We start from the raw sequence: 18216 nt of genomic DNA on the forward strand, positions 1-18216 counted from the left end.
CCAGCCCCACCTAGCCAGCTGCCAGGGACCACGGCTCGGCTCCCCCAGGGATTGCAGTGGAAGGGAGGAGCCTAAATCCCTTCGTGGAGCTGGGCCTGACTCTGGCAGCTAATTAGCTAACGAGCCCTGGCCCTGAGAACAGGCTCCCAAGGGGAGTAGGAGCGAACGGGCCGAGGGAACAGAGCAGGAGAGCTCCAGGGCAGGGAGCTGGGGGTGTTTCCCAGCCGGTCAGGAGCTGTGTGCGGCTGGGAGAGGTGCTGCAGTGGGACGGTGAGGGCCTGGCCCCAGGGAGGCAATGGAGGGTGGCCGTGCCCTGGGGGTGAAGGGCCTGGCCGTGGGGCTGAGACACTCACCTGGAATCTGCCCCACGCCAAGGGGCTGGGGGAAGGGCGGCTCGGGTCGGGGGGGGGGCTGTTCAATGTGTAAAAGCCTCGGTCACCGTCCTGAGGGCCCAGCTGGGGTAGGGGCACTTGCAGAGCTGCACTTGGCGGCCAGGGGCGTGTGCAGATGGCAGGTGCCCCTTACACCCTCCAGAAATCAGAGCATTGGCTCAAAAATCATGAGACTGAATCACAGAAATTGGGCATTTATTTACCTTCTGGGTTTGGAACCTCTGGCTGTCACATTTCCAAGCTTTTCCCCACAACTGTGGGGGCCAGAAATCTACATTTTGTAAAGCTGAAATTCTCACATCATCCCCTGACTCCAGGAGCCGGGGCTCTCGGGGAAATGTCAAATACTGTGAGATTTGCAATAAAATAGCCAGCACTGGCAGCACTGGACCCGTATCTGAGAATTAGAGCTGGGCTAAACCCAGGTTTTGTATCAGTTTAACTAGCTGGGTTTTTTTAACCTGATCTGGTTAAATCAATGCACCGCTCCTTAATGTGGACCCAGGCATGTCGGTGTGAAAGGGGTTCTGTTGGGTTAGCTTGTTTGGCAAATGTACCAACTCAGCTGTGCTAATATCACTGTGTCCACACTAGGGGAGGCACCAATTTAACTTTACAGTTCAGAAATCCAGTGTTACATTGGTGCAAAATCTCTGCGTAGTGCAGCCGGGAGAGGGGGACAGGACAGACTCTCGGGGGCGGGGGGGGGGTTACATCACTATTGGAGGAGGGCAGAGGAAGAGGGAGAGACCCTGAGCGGATTTCCTACCCCTACTCACTAACCAGAGAGGCAGCGCGCTGTCCGGCTGGGCGAGGGGATACAGGTAACCAGAGGAGACTGAGTGTTAATCTGCCTTGATAGTCACTGAGCTGGGCCTCGGGCTCGGACCCAGAGCCCTAACCAGCTATTTTTGCGCCTGAGGCAAGAATATAAAATTGCGCCTCCCGCTCCATATCATTTCATAGTAGTTACTGTGTAAAAAAAGGAAAATACGTAAATAACAAGAATAATAACGACAATAGAACGTTTATTTATTTTAATCATAAGATCCGTTTGAACTAGGAAGTCTTCAGGAAAAAAATATTGTTTGAAACACCAACAATCAGGGATTTTGTTTCTGTTCCTAATTAAATCAGGAGCGTTTGTGTTCGGACTATGATTTCCTTAAGAAATCACCAGAACGGGAAGTTTTAACTGTGCACCACCCTTTTCATGACCCGCACAGCAGCAATGCCCGGCACTCAGGCAAACACCACGGGGCAGCTCTTCTGTTTATTTACATTTGTAAATAGAAAACAGTTGGTTTTAGTTTCATGTTTCACCCCCTCCATCGCCCAGTCACTGCTGGAGCGGGCGGGCACCGTTGCTTTCCCCCCAGTATGTCAGGGGGTTTCCCTTCCCTAGGACTGGACAACTTCCCCCCCTTCGCTGCTTAGACAAACGCAGCCAAGCTACCCCCCCACCCCATTCGTAGCCTCCCCTCCAAACCCTGCCGGGCCCGGGAGCCCAAAGCCCCTGGAGCCGGCTCAGCCCCCAGCCACTGCGCTGCGATCCTTGGCCCGGCCGGGAGGGAACTAAGCCGGCTGCTCCCAGAGCGCCTCGCCCGCCGCCCCGGGCCCCGAGCGCCTCGCCCGCCGCCCTGGGCCCCGAGCGCCTCGCCCGCAGCCCAGCTCCCAGAGCGCCTCGCCCGCCGCCCGGGCCCAGCGCCTCACCCGCTGCCCTGCTCCCAGAGCGCCTCGCCCGCCGCCCGGGCCCTGAGCGCCTCGCCCGCTGCCCTGCTCCCAGAGCGCCTTGCCCGCCGCCCCGGGCCCCGAGCGCCTCACCCGCTGCCCTGCTCCCAGAGCGCCTCGCCCGCCGCCCCGGGCCCCGAGCGCCTCGCCCGCCGCCCTGCTCCCAGAGCGCCTCGCCCGCCGCCCCGGGCCCCGAGCGCCTCGCCCGCCGCCCTGCTCCCAGAGTGCCTCGCCCGCCGCCCCAGGCCCTGAGTGCCTCGCCCGCTGCCCTGCTCCCAGAGCGCCTCGCCCGCCGCCCCGGGCCCTGAGTGCCTCGCCCACTGCCCCAGGCCCCGAGCGCTGCAGGCCCAACCCGGGAGCTGCTGCGCCAGGGTAGCGCTCGGGTGCTGCTTACACCTGGGCCCCGCTCCTAGTTCCCAGCCGCGGTGTCACAGGACGCGGAGCTCCACGGGCTGCACCGGGCTCCTACTAAAACCCTCCTGGTGCCGGGCTCGTCCCCTGCCAGCCCCGCGGCTTGGGCCAGTTCTCCGGGGTCGGGGCTGGTCTGGGGCGCAATGGACTAACCCTGCCTGGTTAAGCCGGAGGAGGAAGCCCAGGGCACAAGCCGGGCTGTGGTGGGGGTACCGGGTAGGGGCTCGCCCCGTTCCCCCTCCCACCCAGGCTGGCTCAGGCCGGAGGGGTCAGGCGGGGACACGGGCAGTGGCTGGAGGCTGCCCTGGAGCCGGGGGCTGGAATCGCTGCAGACCAAGTCCCGGTGCATGCGGGGGGTGCCGGGGCCAGGGGGCTGCAGGGGCCGGGGGGCTGCAGGGGCCGGGGCTGCTGTTCTCCAGGCAGCCGCCCGCAGGGACACACGCGGGGAGGGAACAAGCCCTTGTTACGGCTCCGCTCGGACCCGTCCGGGGCATGTCAGCGACGTGTGTGTCATTGACCCTCTCCTGGGCTCTGCCAGGTGCTGCGGGGGGACGTCCCAGCATGCCTTGGGCCTGTGGGGTAAGCATGGACCCCCCCCCCCAAGGCTGGGGGCTATCGGGGGAAGTGCAGGATTTACGAAAGGGGGCCAAGGGAGTCCAGTGCCCAAATCCCATTGAAATCCAGTGGGTTTAGGTGCCTTGGCGAATCCCACTCTAACCCACTGCCTGTTGTGCTCACACGCACAGAGGGGCTGGCACTAGGGGGGCTGGGGGCTGCCGCCCCCCCTGGCTGGAAGTGGTTCCCTCACACACAGGGTTCACAATTTGGTTCAATGGCTCTCAGACTCCCTCTCCCCACACCATACACATGGGTCCAGTGCCCCTTCCCCCCCCCCAAGACCCTCCATTATTGGCTGGGCCCTGCTCCAACAGCGGCTGACTTCATAATAGACCCCAGACACTGCTCATAGGGTCCTGGGGTCTCAGGGAACAGCTATCGGTGGATTTAATGGAGTCGTCATGCTGGTGGGGAGGAGGGTTAATCCCTTTGTTTCCCACTAGTGGGAGGTTCGGTAACATTGATTATAACTCGTACCCCACACAGTCAGACCAGAGTAGCACAGACACACTCGGTGATACACGGCAGCCCAGGACGTGCCCAAACCCAGCTAGTCTGTCTCTGTGCAGGGTGAAGAGATCCCAGCCCCAGCTAATCCTAATCCGATTGCATCTGGGTGGCTAATCCCGGTTAGACTAGGGAGGAGCGACCCCGTTCGGGTTACTGGCTCGTGCCAGGCCGTGTATAGGCCATTCTCTGTGGCTAACCCCAGCTCACACGGGGCAGTGACCCCAGCAGGGTGTGCGTCGCACACACCAATGCTGCATGGCTCCGGCGCAGCCTGGAACTGATTAGGGCAGGGCTGGGTCACTTTGCAAACTCCCCTTGGGACCGGCCTGACCGGCCGTTCAGCCCCAGCCCTGCGGCTGCCTGTGCCCCGCTCCGGCCCGGCTGCCAGCTGAGCTCTTTGGCCGGGTGCAGCGAACAAGGAAACGCTGCACTGTCTAATCCCAGCCCCAGTGAGTCGGACGCTGCCGCTTCTGGGAAATCATGTGAGGAGGCAGCAATGTTCCCTCCCTGGGCTGCAGGGGCACTGCAGGCTCAGCACAGACTCAGCTGCAGCTGGGGAGGAGCTGGGATCCGGGGGTGGCAGGGAGAGGAAATCCCCTGGCTGGGAAATCCCCTCAGTGTGTGACCCAGCCTGGGAACCTCTGTCCCCTGGGCATACGGGGGCCTGGCTGTGGGACGGGATCACTGATGTGTGCAGTGCTGGAGCTGTGCTGGTCCAGGGATAATTAACAGCACCCAGGGGAGACCCCCCACTAGCTGGGCATGGGGCGCCCAGGAGCAGAGAGAGGCTGAGCTGGGGCCGGGGGTGGGGGGTGCAGTTTGGTGCCCAGGCTACAGTTTCCCACAAACACAGAGTGTCCCCTGGTGAATGGGGGACAGGACCCCCGGCCCAGAGCCAGACGTGGTCTCCCCACTGCGTTACAGGGGAAGGGGGACCTGAGCCCAGACTGACAGAGAAAAGGCCTGGCAGGGTGAGCCAGAGAGAGGAACGAGGATGAAATCCCCCTGGCTCAGCCTGTATCTTTGCTCCTGGGCTCCCCGTATCAGCCCCACAGACACGGGGGGAGAGACAGCAGCGCTGAAGAAAGGGCCGGCTGTTTAAATGGGTGCTGGGCCCCTGCTGGGGTCAGGCAGTGATGCGTATTCACAGCAGCCAGGGGGACAATTCAGGGCTGAGAGTATCAGGGTGACACACGGGCACTGCAGGGGGGAATCCCAGCTTCCTCCCCCTTGGACTGAGCTCCTGGCAGGTCATCATGTGGGGGGCCTAGGGGGAGCCATTAAACCCCAAGGCCTGTCTGATGGGTGTAGGTTAAAGGCCTCACGGGGCACTTTCCATAAGAGCAGGGGTTTGCCCCACAGCCCTTGGCCGACATGTCCCCTGTGTGTCTGGCTGATGCGCTCTTCCCCAGAGGTGGCTGCATCTCCGTGGGGCTGCATGTGCTGTGCACAGTCTGTGAGCCCTTGGGGGTGACAGGAACCACAGAAATGGCAGGAAAGCAATGAACCCCACAGTGTGGGGAGCTCACCCTGTGGACAGGGGGCTGGGAATACAGGACACCCCCTCCCCGGGGGCTCTGGTGCTCTCTGCACTGCGCTGAGGGTGATCACAGCCCCCACCCCAGCGTGGCTCAGAGGCTGGTAAGGAGTCTGCTTTCCCAGCTTGGTAACGGTAAATTACTGGCCTGGCTGGGGGAACCTGGGACTGTCCTGGATCCACCCCCACCCCCTTAGCCCACGTCTCGGCCTTAGGGAGGGGTTTTTTCTCTGCTCACTTTTGCTAAACTGATGACGATGTCATCTTTGTGCCTCTCCCCACCCATGCAAGGGGGCAGTGATGCTCTAGACGCGCTGGGGATTGTTGTGTTGTCACTCACCGCAAAGGGGGGCTGTGGTGTTTACATTAATAAAGCGCTTGAAGTTCCCAGCATAACAGATACGTTCTTGGGCTCCAGATGGAGGTACCTGGACGTTCTCGGGCTCTAGAGGCGGCGCTGGTGATGGGCAGAGAATTAATTTGTTGTTAGTTAATTGCTGTGCTGGTACCTGAAGCCCTGGGGCCCAGTTCTCAGCTGGGCCACACTCCCGCCCAGCGACGATAGCAAGGCTGAGGCCGGACACTGGCTGTTCCCAGGTGGGTGCCAGTGTCCCCCGGCCAGGGCTGCCCCCTCTCCTGACTCTAGTGTGGGTCTCGCTATCACTGGTGTGTCTGTAAAGCCCCAGCTCCTGGAGTCACGTGAGCGGGGGAGACTCTCGGCTGGTGTTAGTCAAAGGGACGTTTCGAGCCCTGGGGCTCGAGGAGAAAAGTTTGAAATTCTGACCCAAGAGCCCCCCGGCAGGCAGGGAGGGGCAGAGGGTGGGCGGGCCTCAGGGTGGGGGCGGGGCACTGTCCGGGTGCTCTGACCAGGGGGCGGGGCCTAGGGGTGGGGGCGGGGCTTTGCCCGGGGTTCCCCGCTGCGCTCATCCCTGCTCAGACTTTCGCTTCCCCGGGTCCAACCTGCCCGGCCGGGTTCTGCCCAGCGACCGGTGACGCAGCCGGGCCTGCGCGCGGCTATTGGCGGACACGTTCCCCTCTCGGCCAATCCGTGCCGGGGGCGGGGCGCGGTAGAAGTAGCGGGCGGCGGGAGCCGGGCTCGGAGCGCTGCGGGAGGGCTGCAGGCGGCTCCGGTGAATCTCCCGCAGGCAGGTCTGTGGGGGGTCCACCGGAGCCGCGGGACCGGCGACCGGCAGAGCGCCCCCTGCAGCCCCTGCGGGCGGCCATGGCGCTGCTGCCGCTGCTGGTGCTGCTGGGGGCTGCGGCCAGCCCGGGGGGCTACGCCAGTGAGTACGGGGGGGGGGGTGTCAGCAGCGCAGGGCTCCGCGTTCGGACCGGGGGGGGGGGTCCGGTCGGTGCCCCGCCGGGATCTCCCCGCCCGCGCTCCGGGGCTGGTTCTTGGCGTGTCCCGTGTTCGCGCCCAGCCAGGCTCGTGGCCCCGCTGTGCCCGGCGCTGCGCAGCCGATCACCCGGCGCGGCCCGGGGGGCTCACGGGGGTCAGTTCTGTTTGGTCCGGGTTCAGATTTCTTGCTCAAGGTCCAGACTCCAGTGACCATCCCAGCCCCATAATAACAATAGTGCCAATCAGTAACTAACAGGATTTCAGGGTCTGGGGTCCCACTGAGGCCGGCAGGTCCCTGCTGTCTGCCCTGCCCTGGGGCTGTGGGGATCCCCTACCATGCTGGGTCCTTCCCGGGGCTCGGGGCAGGGCGGGGCTCCCCCCCATCCCTGTCTGCAGAGCCCAAGGGGCTAGTGAAGGGGATAAATCCCTCCACCACCACCCCCCCCGACAAGAGTGACATGGGGAGGAAAAGGCTCCTTGGACTCTCTGACCTTTAATGGCTCCCAGCAGGTTCTTCACACTGGGTTTAACCCGTGTCTAGACCTGAGCAGGGCTTGGCCCTGGCTAGGTGCGGCCGAGGCTGAGCTCGGTCCGCACCAGGCCAGCCGCCCCCAGGGCAGCGATGGGTCTGTAAACGGGGACGAGGCTTTAGAGGTGTCGTCCTAGGGAGGGGATGTCACCCCCCCCGCCCCGTCTCTGGCCGTGTGCCCAGGGAAGGGGAGAGGTGGAGCCCCAGGATCTGTGCGTTAATCAGGGCTCAGTGTGGGGGCGAGGGCCCGTTGCAGAGCACAGACCAGCTGCTGCCTTTGTGCTGTTGGGATCTCCTGGGATTGCTGGGTAGGAGCTTCGGGATCCCCACGGGGTGTGGGGAGAGGGGCGGGGGCACGTCCTGCTTTTCCTGGTGTGGACGTGACTCTCCCATGGCCCGAGCCTGGCTCCAGAGTTCCCGGGCGCCAGCAGCTCAGACCCAGGGAGCTCCGCAGCCTGTAGCCAGCTGGGTGAGGCTGCGGGGTGGGTTTGGGGGTTTGTTTGAAGTGGTGTCAGGCGCATGGTTGCCCTCGCGTCACTCAGTGCCAGGCTGGTTTGATGTAACCAGGGTTAGGCCCCAGTGCAGCCTGGCCCCACGGGGTCGAGTCATGTTAGGGGCCGGGAATGGAAGTGGGGGGTCTGTGCAGTGGATGCCCTGGAGCAAAGAGACAGGAGGCCCTTGGGGGTGGGTCACACTGAGTACTGGTGTAACTCCAGCTGCACAGAGCTTGGGCCCGGGGCCTGTAGGGCTGGGGGTGTGCGCAGAGGGGATCAGAGTGTGTCTGGCTCTGTTTAATGACGTTGAATCCAGCACCAGCTCCCATCCGTGCCTGGCCAGGCCCTCGTCACTGAGGCGCTGTCTACACTGCACCCCTAGGGTGACCAGAGGTCCGGATTTTATAGGGATGGTCTGATATTCAAGGCTTTGTTTTATATAGGCGCTTATTACCCTCCACCCCGTCCCGATTTTTCACACGTGCTCATAGACTCATAGACTTTAAGGTCAGAAGGGACCATTATGATCATCTAGTCTGACCTCCTGCACAACGCAGGCCACAGACTCTCACCCACCCACTCCTGTATCAAACCCCTAACCTATGAGCTACTGAAATCCTCAAATCGTGGTTTAAAGACTTCAAAGTGCAGAGAATCCTGCAAGTGACCCGTGTCTTAATTAAGTCCTTAATCAGCACTGCCTTTTATTGCTTCTAAATGTACTGCCATTCAGTTTCTTCAGGTGTCTGGTCACCCTAGGCACACCTTACAGCGGCACAGCCCTGCTGTTGTAGGGAATGCAGAGTAGCTGCTGTCTGCTGCCAGGGGAGAGCTCTCCTGACGACAAAAGAAAACTACCCCAACGAGGGGCAGTAGCTTTGTTGGCGGGAGAGCATCTTCCCCCTAACTAAGCACTGTCCACACCGGCACTTTTCACCATTTAACACTTTTGACATTCAGGGGGGTGGGTTTTTTTGTTTTCACACCCCTGAGTGACGCAGGTTTTAATGACGAAAGTGCCGTGTAGACATAACCTGAGAGAGAGAAATCCTCTGTGCTGGGTACAGTAAAGGTGACCTGCTGGGGGGAATAGGGGTTGTGTCTATTTCTGCTGTTTCCTAATGAATAGCGAAGGCCCCAAAGGGTTTTTCCCCTGCTTGTTCTATTCTAGCTCTCGTCTGCCCTGTTCTGCTGGAGGTCTCCTTGGAGCACCAGAGACCTGGGGTGGGAATTCTCAGTCCTCAGCTGAAGGGCCATAGGGTGTTGAATCTTCACCAAGGACGGCTTTTCTTCCTACTGCTTGATAGGTGCTTTGGTTAAGTAGGACCTTTGCTACACTTCAAACTTTAAACTGGTTTAGAGAAATCCGTGCATGGCCTGTTGTGGACCTTCTTATTTTGGTATAATAGTGGCTTAACTGAAAAAAGCTGCTCTTATATCGGAATAAGAGTGTCTACATGGGGCTTTGCACTGGTTTCACTGAACCAGTTTACATTTAATTATACTGGTGCGACTCTCCCTGTGGACAAGGCCCAACCAAGTTCAGCTAAACTGAAAAAAACTACTCTTAAACTGGAATAGGTGTGTCCACACAGCCTTTTGCACTGGGTTAACTAAATCTATTTTAACTGGCAACTTAACTTAGACTAGTATTGTAAATTTGTGTGTAGACAAGACCAAGGTGTTAACAACAAAGTTTAAACAGGTGGAATAAACTTTTTAGGGCTGGTCTACACGCATTGTTTGTACCACTTTCACACAGTTTGACATGATCATAGTTAAGTCAGTACAACCACTCAGTGTGGACACAGTTGCACTGGGGCAGATGATTCCCCTACATTTACAGCAATAAGCTGTGCTGGCGTAAAGCCCGGCTGTACTGGTGTAACTGCACTCGCACGAGGGGTGGTGCTGATTTAACTATTTCAGTAAAAAGAAACAAACAAATCTCACCCCCAACTGAAATAGTTAAATCAGAACAAAAACCACGTGTGGATCTGGTTGCTGAGTGTGAGCTGCTTGGGGCAGGGACTGTTACGTGCTCTGTCTGGACAACACCCCATACAGTGGAGCCCCAGCATGATTAAAGCTAATCTGTGCTACCACAACCTGAAATAATAATTCCCTTCCCTCTCATTTTCTTTTCATGTCCTGCCCTCCAACTCTCCAACTGCCCACAGAGTCTTTCAGGAAAAACAGGGTCAATAGAACTGGCCTTTCTAATGGGGAAAAATAAGCCAGTTTAAAAGTAAAGCTCCCTGCCCTGCCATCCTCCTCCTCATTTGTTATTGTCTTGTGCCAGGAACCTCCGTCATGGTCCAGGCCCCTGTTGTGCCGGGTGCTGCACAGACACAATACACAGAGTGACTCATCTGAGTATGAGACCAGGGATGAATATAGACCAGTGGGGAACTACTAGGGAACAAGGAGACAGCACTGGCCAGCCTGACAGCCATGGGCTCGTCGCACCAGTAGCCTCACTGTTTTCTGGTTTGAGGCAGCCTGGCAGAGGGGAGCGTTGAGGAGGGTTTGCAGGGTAACGTTGTTTTGCGGATGTTTATGGGGAGCTCCTCGCAGGCGTGAGGGGCAGTGTGGGACACAGGACAAAGGGGCTTGATTTGCAGATTTAACAAGTGGCTGATGGAGGCTGGGATCGTGGGCCGATCAGAGGTGAGGGGTGACATTTCGGTAGCGAGAGAGAGGGGGTGGGGATAGGCTGTGAAGGGCCTCACGGTTGAAGACAGGCAGCTGATGTCTGTTTGGTGTGATGGAGAAGGAGCCCGTGGCGGGATGCAGAGAGAGAGGTGACATCGATCAGCGAGCTAGAAAGTTGATCTTTTCAGCATGTTGTGAATGGACCTCAGCGGGATGAGACTGCGTTTGTCTAGGCCCAAGAAAAGGCTGTTGCAGCAGTCGAGACACAAGATGCTGAGAGCCTGGATGAGAGTTTCAGCTGAGCGGGTGGAGAGAAAGGGACGTATCTTAGACGTGTTCTGCAGAATGAGTGAGCAAGACTTAGCCATAACCTGGATGCGAGGACCTAGAGCGAGGTGTGAGTCCAAGATGACGCCAGGTTCTGGGCCTGAGTGACGGGCTGGATGCTGGGGTTGTCCACAGCGATTGAGAACGGAGGTAGCAGGGAGGCCGTGGGGGGAAGATTGGGAACTCTGCTTTAACCGCACTGAGCTTGATCTGATGATGGGACCGCCACAAGGAGACCTCAGACAGGCCAAGAGGACAGGAGGAGACCGGCTTGGAGTACGAAGGCAGAGCTGTGAGTTGTTAGCACGGAGACAGTAGCTGAATTTGTGGGTGACTTTGCCCGGAAAGAAGATGTAGAGGGAGAAGAGATGGGGACCCAGGAAAGTGCCCTGGGGGAGAGAGCCCCACAGACGGCTGGAGGGGAGATGGGGGGAGATGCTCTGGTGGACATGGTGAGGGAGTGGTTAGAGGGGTAGGAGGAGACCCAGGACAGCGCTAAGGAGGCCAAGGAGAACAAGGTTTCTAGGTCAGCCTGGTGATCGGTGTCGGGCGGCTGGCAGGCCAAGCAGGGTGAGGCTGGAGCACTGAGTGCGAGCGTTAGCTAGGAAGAGTCGTTACAGACTTTGCAGGAGCGATTTCCCTGGAGCGCAAGGGGTGGAAGCCGGGGTGGGGAGGGTCTAGGATGGAAGTGGAGGACAGGAACTCCAGACAGCGACTGCAGGGGCACGTTCAGTGAGCTGAGAGATGAAAGGGAGAAGGGGCGGTCGCTGGAGAGGCAAATGGAGCCAAAGGTCTTTTCGATGGAAGATGCTAACGTGTGTTTGTGTTGTGAGGGGGAACAGCTGGAGGGGAGTGCGGTGAGGAGATCAGGAGATGGGATGGGGTCAGCGGAGGGGTTAGGAGGAGAGCAGATGTGAAACGTCTGCCTCTGTGGGGAGGGAGAAGGAGGCAGGAATTGTAGGGTGGGAAGGGGAGGAGAGGGTTTAGTTGTGTAAATGTTTCTGGGAAGAGATCCTGTGCAGAGTGCGGTGGGGGCAGGAGGTGGGGAGGGATTGAGGGGGGAGACGAAGTTGGAGAAGAGGCAGCTGGGACTGTGGGTGGGGGATCCAGCGAGGCTGGAGAAGTCGAGGTGTGTAGCAAGGAAAATGGCAGAACTGAGGGAAGAGAGAACGAATCTGTAGTGGAGGACGTCAGCCTGGCCGTGAGATTTCTGCCAGAGACGCTCTGCAGTGCGAGACGGGAATGGAGGAAGCAGATGTTGCAGGTGAGCCGGGGTGGGGGCTGGCGGGGCCGATCTTGCATTGGGACAGAGGGGCAAGAGAATTGAGGGTAGGGGAGAATGAATCACAACAGCCTCCTTCCAGACGATGCCGTGGTGTCCTCTCGCACTGAGGACACCTCTCCGGGGCAGGGAACTCCAGTTAATAGGAAGTGGCGGGTGTTAGTAATGGGAGATTCGATCGTTAGAAACAGAGATAGCTGGGTTTGTGATGACTGGGAGAACCGTATGGTGACTGGCCTGCCTGGTGCGAAGGTTGCGGATCTCTCGAGACATCTAGACAGACGTATGTGATGTGCTGTGCTGGGGAGGAACCGGTGGTCGTGGTATGTGTAGGTACCAATGACCTAGGGAAGGGTAGGAGAGAGGTCCTGGGGGCCAAATTTAGGCTGCTAGGTAAGAGATTGAAGTCCAGGACCCCCATGGTGGCATCCTCTGAAATGCTCCCAGTTCCATGCGCAGGGCCAGGTAGAGAGGCAGGGCTGCAGGGTCTCAATGCGTGGATGAGACAATTGTATGGGGATTATGGTGTAGGGAGGAGGGTTTAGATTTATTAAGAACTGGGGAAGCTTTTGAGAAAGGAGGAGCCTGTACAAGAAAGATGGGCTCCACCTAAATCAAAATGGAACCAGATTGCTGGCACTTAACATTAAAAAGGTCGTTGAGCAGCCTTTAAACTACGGGTTGTGGGAAAGCCGACAGGTGCGGAGGAGCACGTGGTTTGGACAGAGACAACCCTTAGGGGAGGATCTGTTAATGGAAATTCTCCATGTCCTAGTAAGGAGGAGAGGATGGAAGATGACAAAACACAGGTAGGATCTGATGAGAAACAGTCAAATGAAAGAGTCCCATGCAATTACATCATGTAATGGCAGATGGCTAAAAATGGTAATTTTTTTTAAGTGCTTATATACCAATGCTAGAAGCCTAAATACTAAGCTGGGTGAACTAGAGTGCCTCGTATTAAAGGAGGATATTGATATAACAGGCATCACAGACACTTGGTGGAATGAGGATAATCAATGGGACACAGTAATACCAGGGTACAAAATATATTGCAAGGACAGAACAGGTTGTGCTGGTGGGGGAGTGGCACTAGGTGTGAAAGAAAGCATAGCTTCAAATGAAGTAAAAATCTTAAATGAACCAAACTATCATAGAGTCTCCATGGATAGTAATTCTATACTTGAATAATACGAATATAGCAGTAGGGATATATTACCGACAGGGTGGATTGGATTTAAATCATGGTTTAAATTACTAGTCAGGAAGACTCAAATAAAAGTGCATTCTTGTTGGTTGTTATAACCTTAATACATATTCTTCACAACTCAGAGATAGATGTAGGTTTCATTTTTAGAAGGTACACACTATACATTTTTTTAAAGTGATTTATTTTGAAAACTTTTCAGATTAGTTTTACAGCTATATCAGAAAATGAAGGATTGTTTGGTTATTTCATTTACCAAAGATAATTGAAGCAGATAATTCATCTCTCAGTGACTTAATAAATATCTCCAATTCAACAGGTTAATCATTAATATTTGGAGGCTTTTCTTGCTATGCTGTATTAGGAGGAGAACATCACCAGACAGACATTTAAACTGTTTTATTTAACTAGAACAACAACGTTATGTATTCTGGATTTTTTTTCTTCAACAGCAAACTTATAATTTAACAAAACAAGCATATAAATTTTTGAATTTAGTTAAACATTCAAGTTTTTTAAAATCAGGTTAGTTTTTGTTAACTAAAATAGTTTAAATGAAATTGTTTAAAAAAAATAAATTAAATTGACTGTTAGGTCAACAGGAGAAACTTAAAATATTGGCTTCTGCAGCTAACTCAGTCGTCTGCACTTTCATTTTCCTCTTTGTTCATAATCTGGAAAAGAAAAACAAGCTTTCCTGCTTTTCAGGTTCCAAACAATTTCTCAGTTTGGAATGAATTAGTCGAAAGGAAGAAAATATTCTTTCTACGCTGGCAGAAGAAGCTACTGCTGTTAAAAGTGAGATTATCACTTCAACAGTCTCTGAATCCAAGTGCTTAAGTGACTTCCACCAGTTCATTGGTGTGACTTTCTTTAAAACATCATCAGCAAACATATAGTTCTTCAATGGTTTACCCTGAGCTCTGAAGTTTATTACAGCTGGCATTCTGGAGGGATGGTTGCTGGATGTCCATGTCATAGCCAACTCCTCTTCTTCAGTAGTTAAGGTTTGACCCTGGTACCGAGTATTGAGAATATTTGCAAGAAGATGAGCTGGAGATAGTGCTCGTCCCATTTGTTTTTCTAATGCTTGTAATTTAACTCTCTCATTGCATATTTCTCTTTTTAACATCTCACTTGGTTCCTTCCAAATTTCAACAGTGTCAGCAATAAAACAGCTATTTCCCTGCATTTTGTTCAAGGCGACAGAAATAGGCTTTAGGGTACTCAGCATGTGTTCAACATTTCTCTTAAGTCCAATGTTGAGAACTTCGGCGGTGACCGTGCCATCTATTTTATCACAATTTTGTTCACAAATTGTCATCAGATTAGGCCAGTTCTTGATATAGTGCTCAGACAGCCCACTGCTGAGTTCCATCACACGTCTTGTGAGAGGGTTAGCTTGGTTCCTCTCACTCTTTTCAGAGCAGCTGCTGCAAAGTGGTTGTTACGGAAGTATTTTGCAATTTCAAGAACATTCGCCTTTATTTCTGGAACACCGAAGTCTTTGGCTAGGAGGTGCATCAAATGGGCACTGCAACCGTATGTTATTAGCTTGAGACTCTCTTCACTCTCTTTTAAATTTCTTCTCATCTTGGATACATTTGCATCATTGTCTGTGACCAAACTGAGTACTAGACATTTGAATTTTTTTCCACAGTTTGTTATAGCTTTTACTGTTACTAAGTATTCTGCTGCGTGTGCATTTCCTGATGTATCAGTTGTTTCTCCGTTGTCACACAAGCACATACAACAGGATCATTGTGGACATTGCTCTGCCCATCAAGACTCAGGCTAACAATTTCATCCTCCAGACCTTTTGCGCACTGCTCAATTTCTCTTTCATACACTTTATCCAGCAATTTGCCTGCGACATCTGCTCTGTTGGGTGGACTGTATCCTGGTCTTAATGACTGAACCATGTTGATGAAGTGTGGGGTCTCAGTCATACGGAAAGGAGAGTTGTTTGCATAAACAAACTGGACAATTTTTTTCATCAATTACCTCTTTTTGTAATCTGCTGGTTCTTATCACAGACTTATCCGTGATTGGTTTTGGATGATGGAGATTTTTTTTCTTTTCGCCACAGGTGATATACTGTGGCTGTGTGACATACGTGATGTGACTGAAACACTGTCACTGGCAGATAACTTTGAAACTATAGAAAATGATGATGATCTTGAAGGTGGATAGTCTTCAGAATCCTGTATGTTGAGGATGGATTCTCCTACACAAAATAAATCAATGCAGTTATTTAATTATTACCATACTGCTCATTTAGTGTTACTCATTGCATTCACTGACACTCAGCACTACTTTAAAGGTGAAATTGTAAAAGGAAGATCTGCCTATTTCAGCTATTTATTTTTTTATCAGAACTGCATCTAAGATGATAGTTGAGATTCTGTGATTGATATATAACTTTTTTTTTTTTGCTCAAACATGAGAATTCAACAATAGTCCTGAAGACAGGCAGTCCTTAAGAATGAAGTAGGAAATAAAAAAGTTTACCAACCTGAAGATCCTGCATGTTCAGACATGTTCCTTTCATCATCTTCAACGCAGCTTCCTCCTGAGAAGGAACACTTCTCATGATGTTGTTTCATTCAGACAATCAGGCCTTGCATTTCTTTGTTGCACTGTTTGCATTTTGCACACATGCCTGTCTTATCCACAGGTAGAGGAACTTCAATACAATATTCCCAAACTAGGTCTCTTTTAAGGCCTGCTGCCATTATAGGTTTTCCTTTCTAGTGGGAGAACGGTACGGGTAGATCTCAAATCAATGAAGGCTACACTCAGAAAGACCTCAAGACTTCTGGAATATGCGGCTCAAACAGTCTCACTTTTGTTTCTACGGCCTGTCCCTCTCTTCTCACATTTATCTCCAGACTTCTCCTGGTCCAGATCTATTCCGCCCCCAACAATCTTCTATTCATTGAACTTTTTGAAACTTTGCACTTTTAGAGAGAGGTCAGGGATTGACTCTGTGTAACCAAATTTGCAGAGGGACAATAGGATTGAGGTCTGTTATTTCTCACCTCTCTCAATATATTTATTTTAAAACATTTTTTGCTATTAACAAGCATGTTATCTCTGGAGACACAAATCCACAGTGTGAGAAGTGCAAAACTAAGCATCTCTGCTGGTATCTTCTAGACTGAGCACTGAGTCCCATTGGGTAGATAGAACCTAAATAATCTATACTGAAGCCCCTGGAGCCCCTTATGATTGGGTCCCTAATCCATGAACTATTAGAACTCAATTTACAAAACTTTTCCTAAACATATCATGAATATATCATCTCATACTATAGAATTCGAATTTATAATCCCTATTCCATAATGTATCTTTAGATAGGTTTTTCCTAAAAAAGCATTTTACCAAAAAAATCTGATTTTTTTTAAATTATTTTTTAATCCTAGATTTTTTTTATCCACCCTGATTACCGACCACCTGACCAGGATCGTGATAGTGACTGTGAAGTGCGCAGGGAGATCAGAGAAGCTATAAGATTTTTAAAAAACACAATAATGATGGTGGATCTCAGCTATCCCCATATTGACTGGGTACATGTCTCCTCAGGATGGGATGCAGAGATAAAGTTTCTTGACGCCTTAAATGGCTGCTTCTTGGAGCAGCTAGTCCTGGAACCCACAAGGACAGAGGCAATTCTTGATTTAGTCCTAAGTGTAGCCCAGGATCTGGTCCGAGAGGTGAATAGAGCTGGATCGCTTGGTAATAGTGACCATAATATAATTAAACATCCCTGTGGCGAGGAAAACACCACAGCAATCACCACAGTAGCTTTTAATTTCAGAAAGGGGAACGACACACAACTGAGGAAGCTCATTAAACTGAGCTGGGGGAGACCAGCCAGAGCTAAGCCAGGGCAGGGCTGTGCCTGGCGTGTGTCCAGCGCCCAGCGCAGGGGGGCTCTGGTCTGACTAGTGAACAAGGCCCCGATCCTGCAGACACCGTGTGTAAGGTTACTCAGGTGAGGGAGGCTCCGGTGGGGCTGTGTGGGGGAGGGAGGGTCCACATGGCAACTCTGCAGGGTCTGAGCCCCTGACACGCTGAGGAGCCAGTGGGATCAAACAAGCTGCATCAGCCTGACCCCCAGGCCCCGACCCCCTGAGCAGAGTCTGATGTTGGGGGGACACTCACAGGGTGAAGGGACTCGGGGTTCAGTCTCTGCAACACCTTTGTCTGGGAGCTGCAGCCACTCCCGTGCCGCTCTTTGGCCCCGACCCGGCCCGTGGGGTGAACCCAACAGCAGGGACGGGGCATCAGCCTGTGAGCTTGTCATAGGTTTATTCCCCACTTTGAACTTTAGCGTCCACAAGATGGGGACCTGCATGGACTCCTCTAAACTAAAATCCCAGTTTAGATCTGGTTCTTGCTGCCACCAGCTAGAAATTCCAGTGTCTGGCACACTCCCTGTTCCCCCAAACCTTTCCCTGGGGAACACAGACCCAAACTTCTTGGCTCTTAACACAAAGGAAAATAAACCATTCCCCCACCTTCTTCCCCCCTCCCCTAGTCGTTGGGAGAGATACCTTGATTCAGACTCCTTGAATCAAAACAAAGAGGGATTCACTTTCCCCCCTCCTCCTCCTCTTCCCCTGAGATTCCAAACAAGGGAAGAAATCGGTCAGGTTCCAAAAAGAAAAGATTTTATTAAAAGAAAGAAAGAAAGTACATTATCTCTGTAACACCAGGATGGAAAGATTACAGGGTCTAACTTTTAAAACTGGAGAGACTCCCCCCCCCCCTTTTCTCAGAATAATCAAAAGTAACAGCAACAGAAATAAAGAGATTTCTCCAGCCAACACACAATTGCAAATGCAGAAATTAAGTATAAGACTAATCCGCCTTTCTAATTCTCACTATACTGGATAGTAGAAAATACTTCAGGAAACTTTGGAGAACTTGAAGATATGTCTGGCCTCTCTTAGATCCAAAGAGAGAACGGCAACCCAACAAAGGACACAGACAAAGCCTTCCCTCCACAGAGATTTGAAATTATCTTGTCCCTTGATTGGTCCTCTGGTCAGGTGTTTGTCAGGTCACTGAGCTTGTTAACCCTTTACAGGTGGAAGAGACCTTAACCCTTAACTATCTGTTTATGACAGAGCTCCATGGGGCCGGGCTCAGGCTGTGCCTGGCACAACAGGGGCCCCG

General features: G+C 53.4%; 1 protein-coding gene across 2 annotated transcripts in view; it reads left to right on the forward strand.

The window, feature by feature from the left end:
• The first annotated feature begins 6398 nt into the window (after positions 1–6398).
• The window catches only part of LOC120393308 (major histocompatibility complex class I-related gene protein-like), a 112430-nt gene continuing 100612 nt past the window's right edge, over positions 6399–18216 (forward strand). For both annotated transcript variants that reach the window (XM_039517840.1, XM_039517841.1), the window contains exon 1: positions 6399–6482. In XM_039517840.1, the coding sequence (XP_039373774.1) occupies positions 6422–6482 (61 nt within the window). In that variant the 5' untranslated portion in view covers positions 6399–6421. The remainder of the gene's footprint in view (positions 6483–18216) is intronic.

This window comes from Mauremys reevesii, unplaced genomic scaffold, assembly GCF_016161935.1.
Source record: "Mauremys reevesii isolate NIE-2019 unplaced genomic scaffold, ASM1616193v1 Contig18, whole genome shotgun sequence".
NCBI classification, from domain to species: Eukaryota; Metazoa; Chordata; order Testudines; family Geoemydidae; genus Mauremys; species Mauremys reevesii.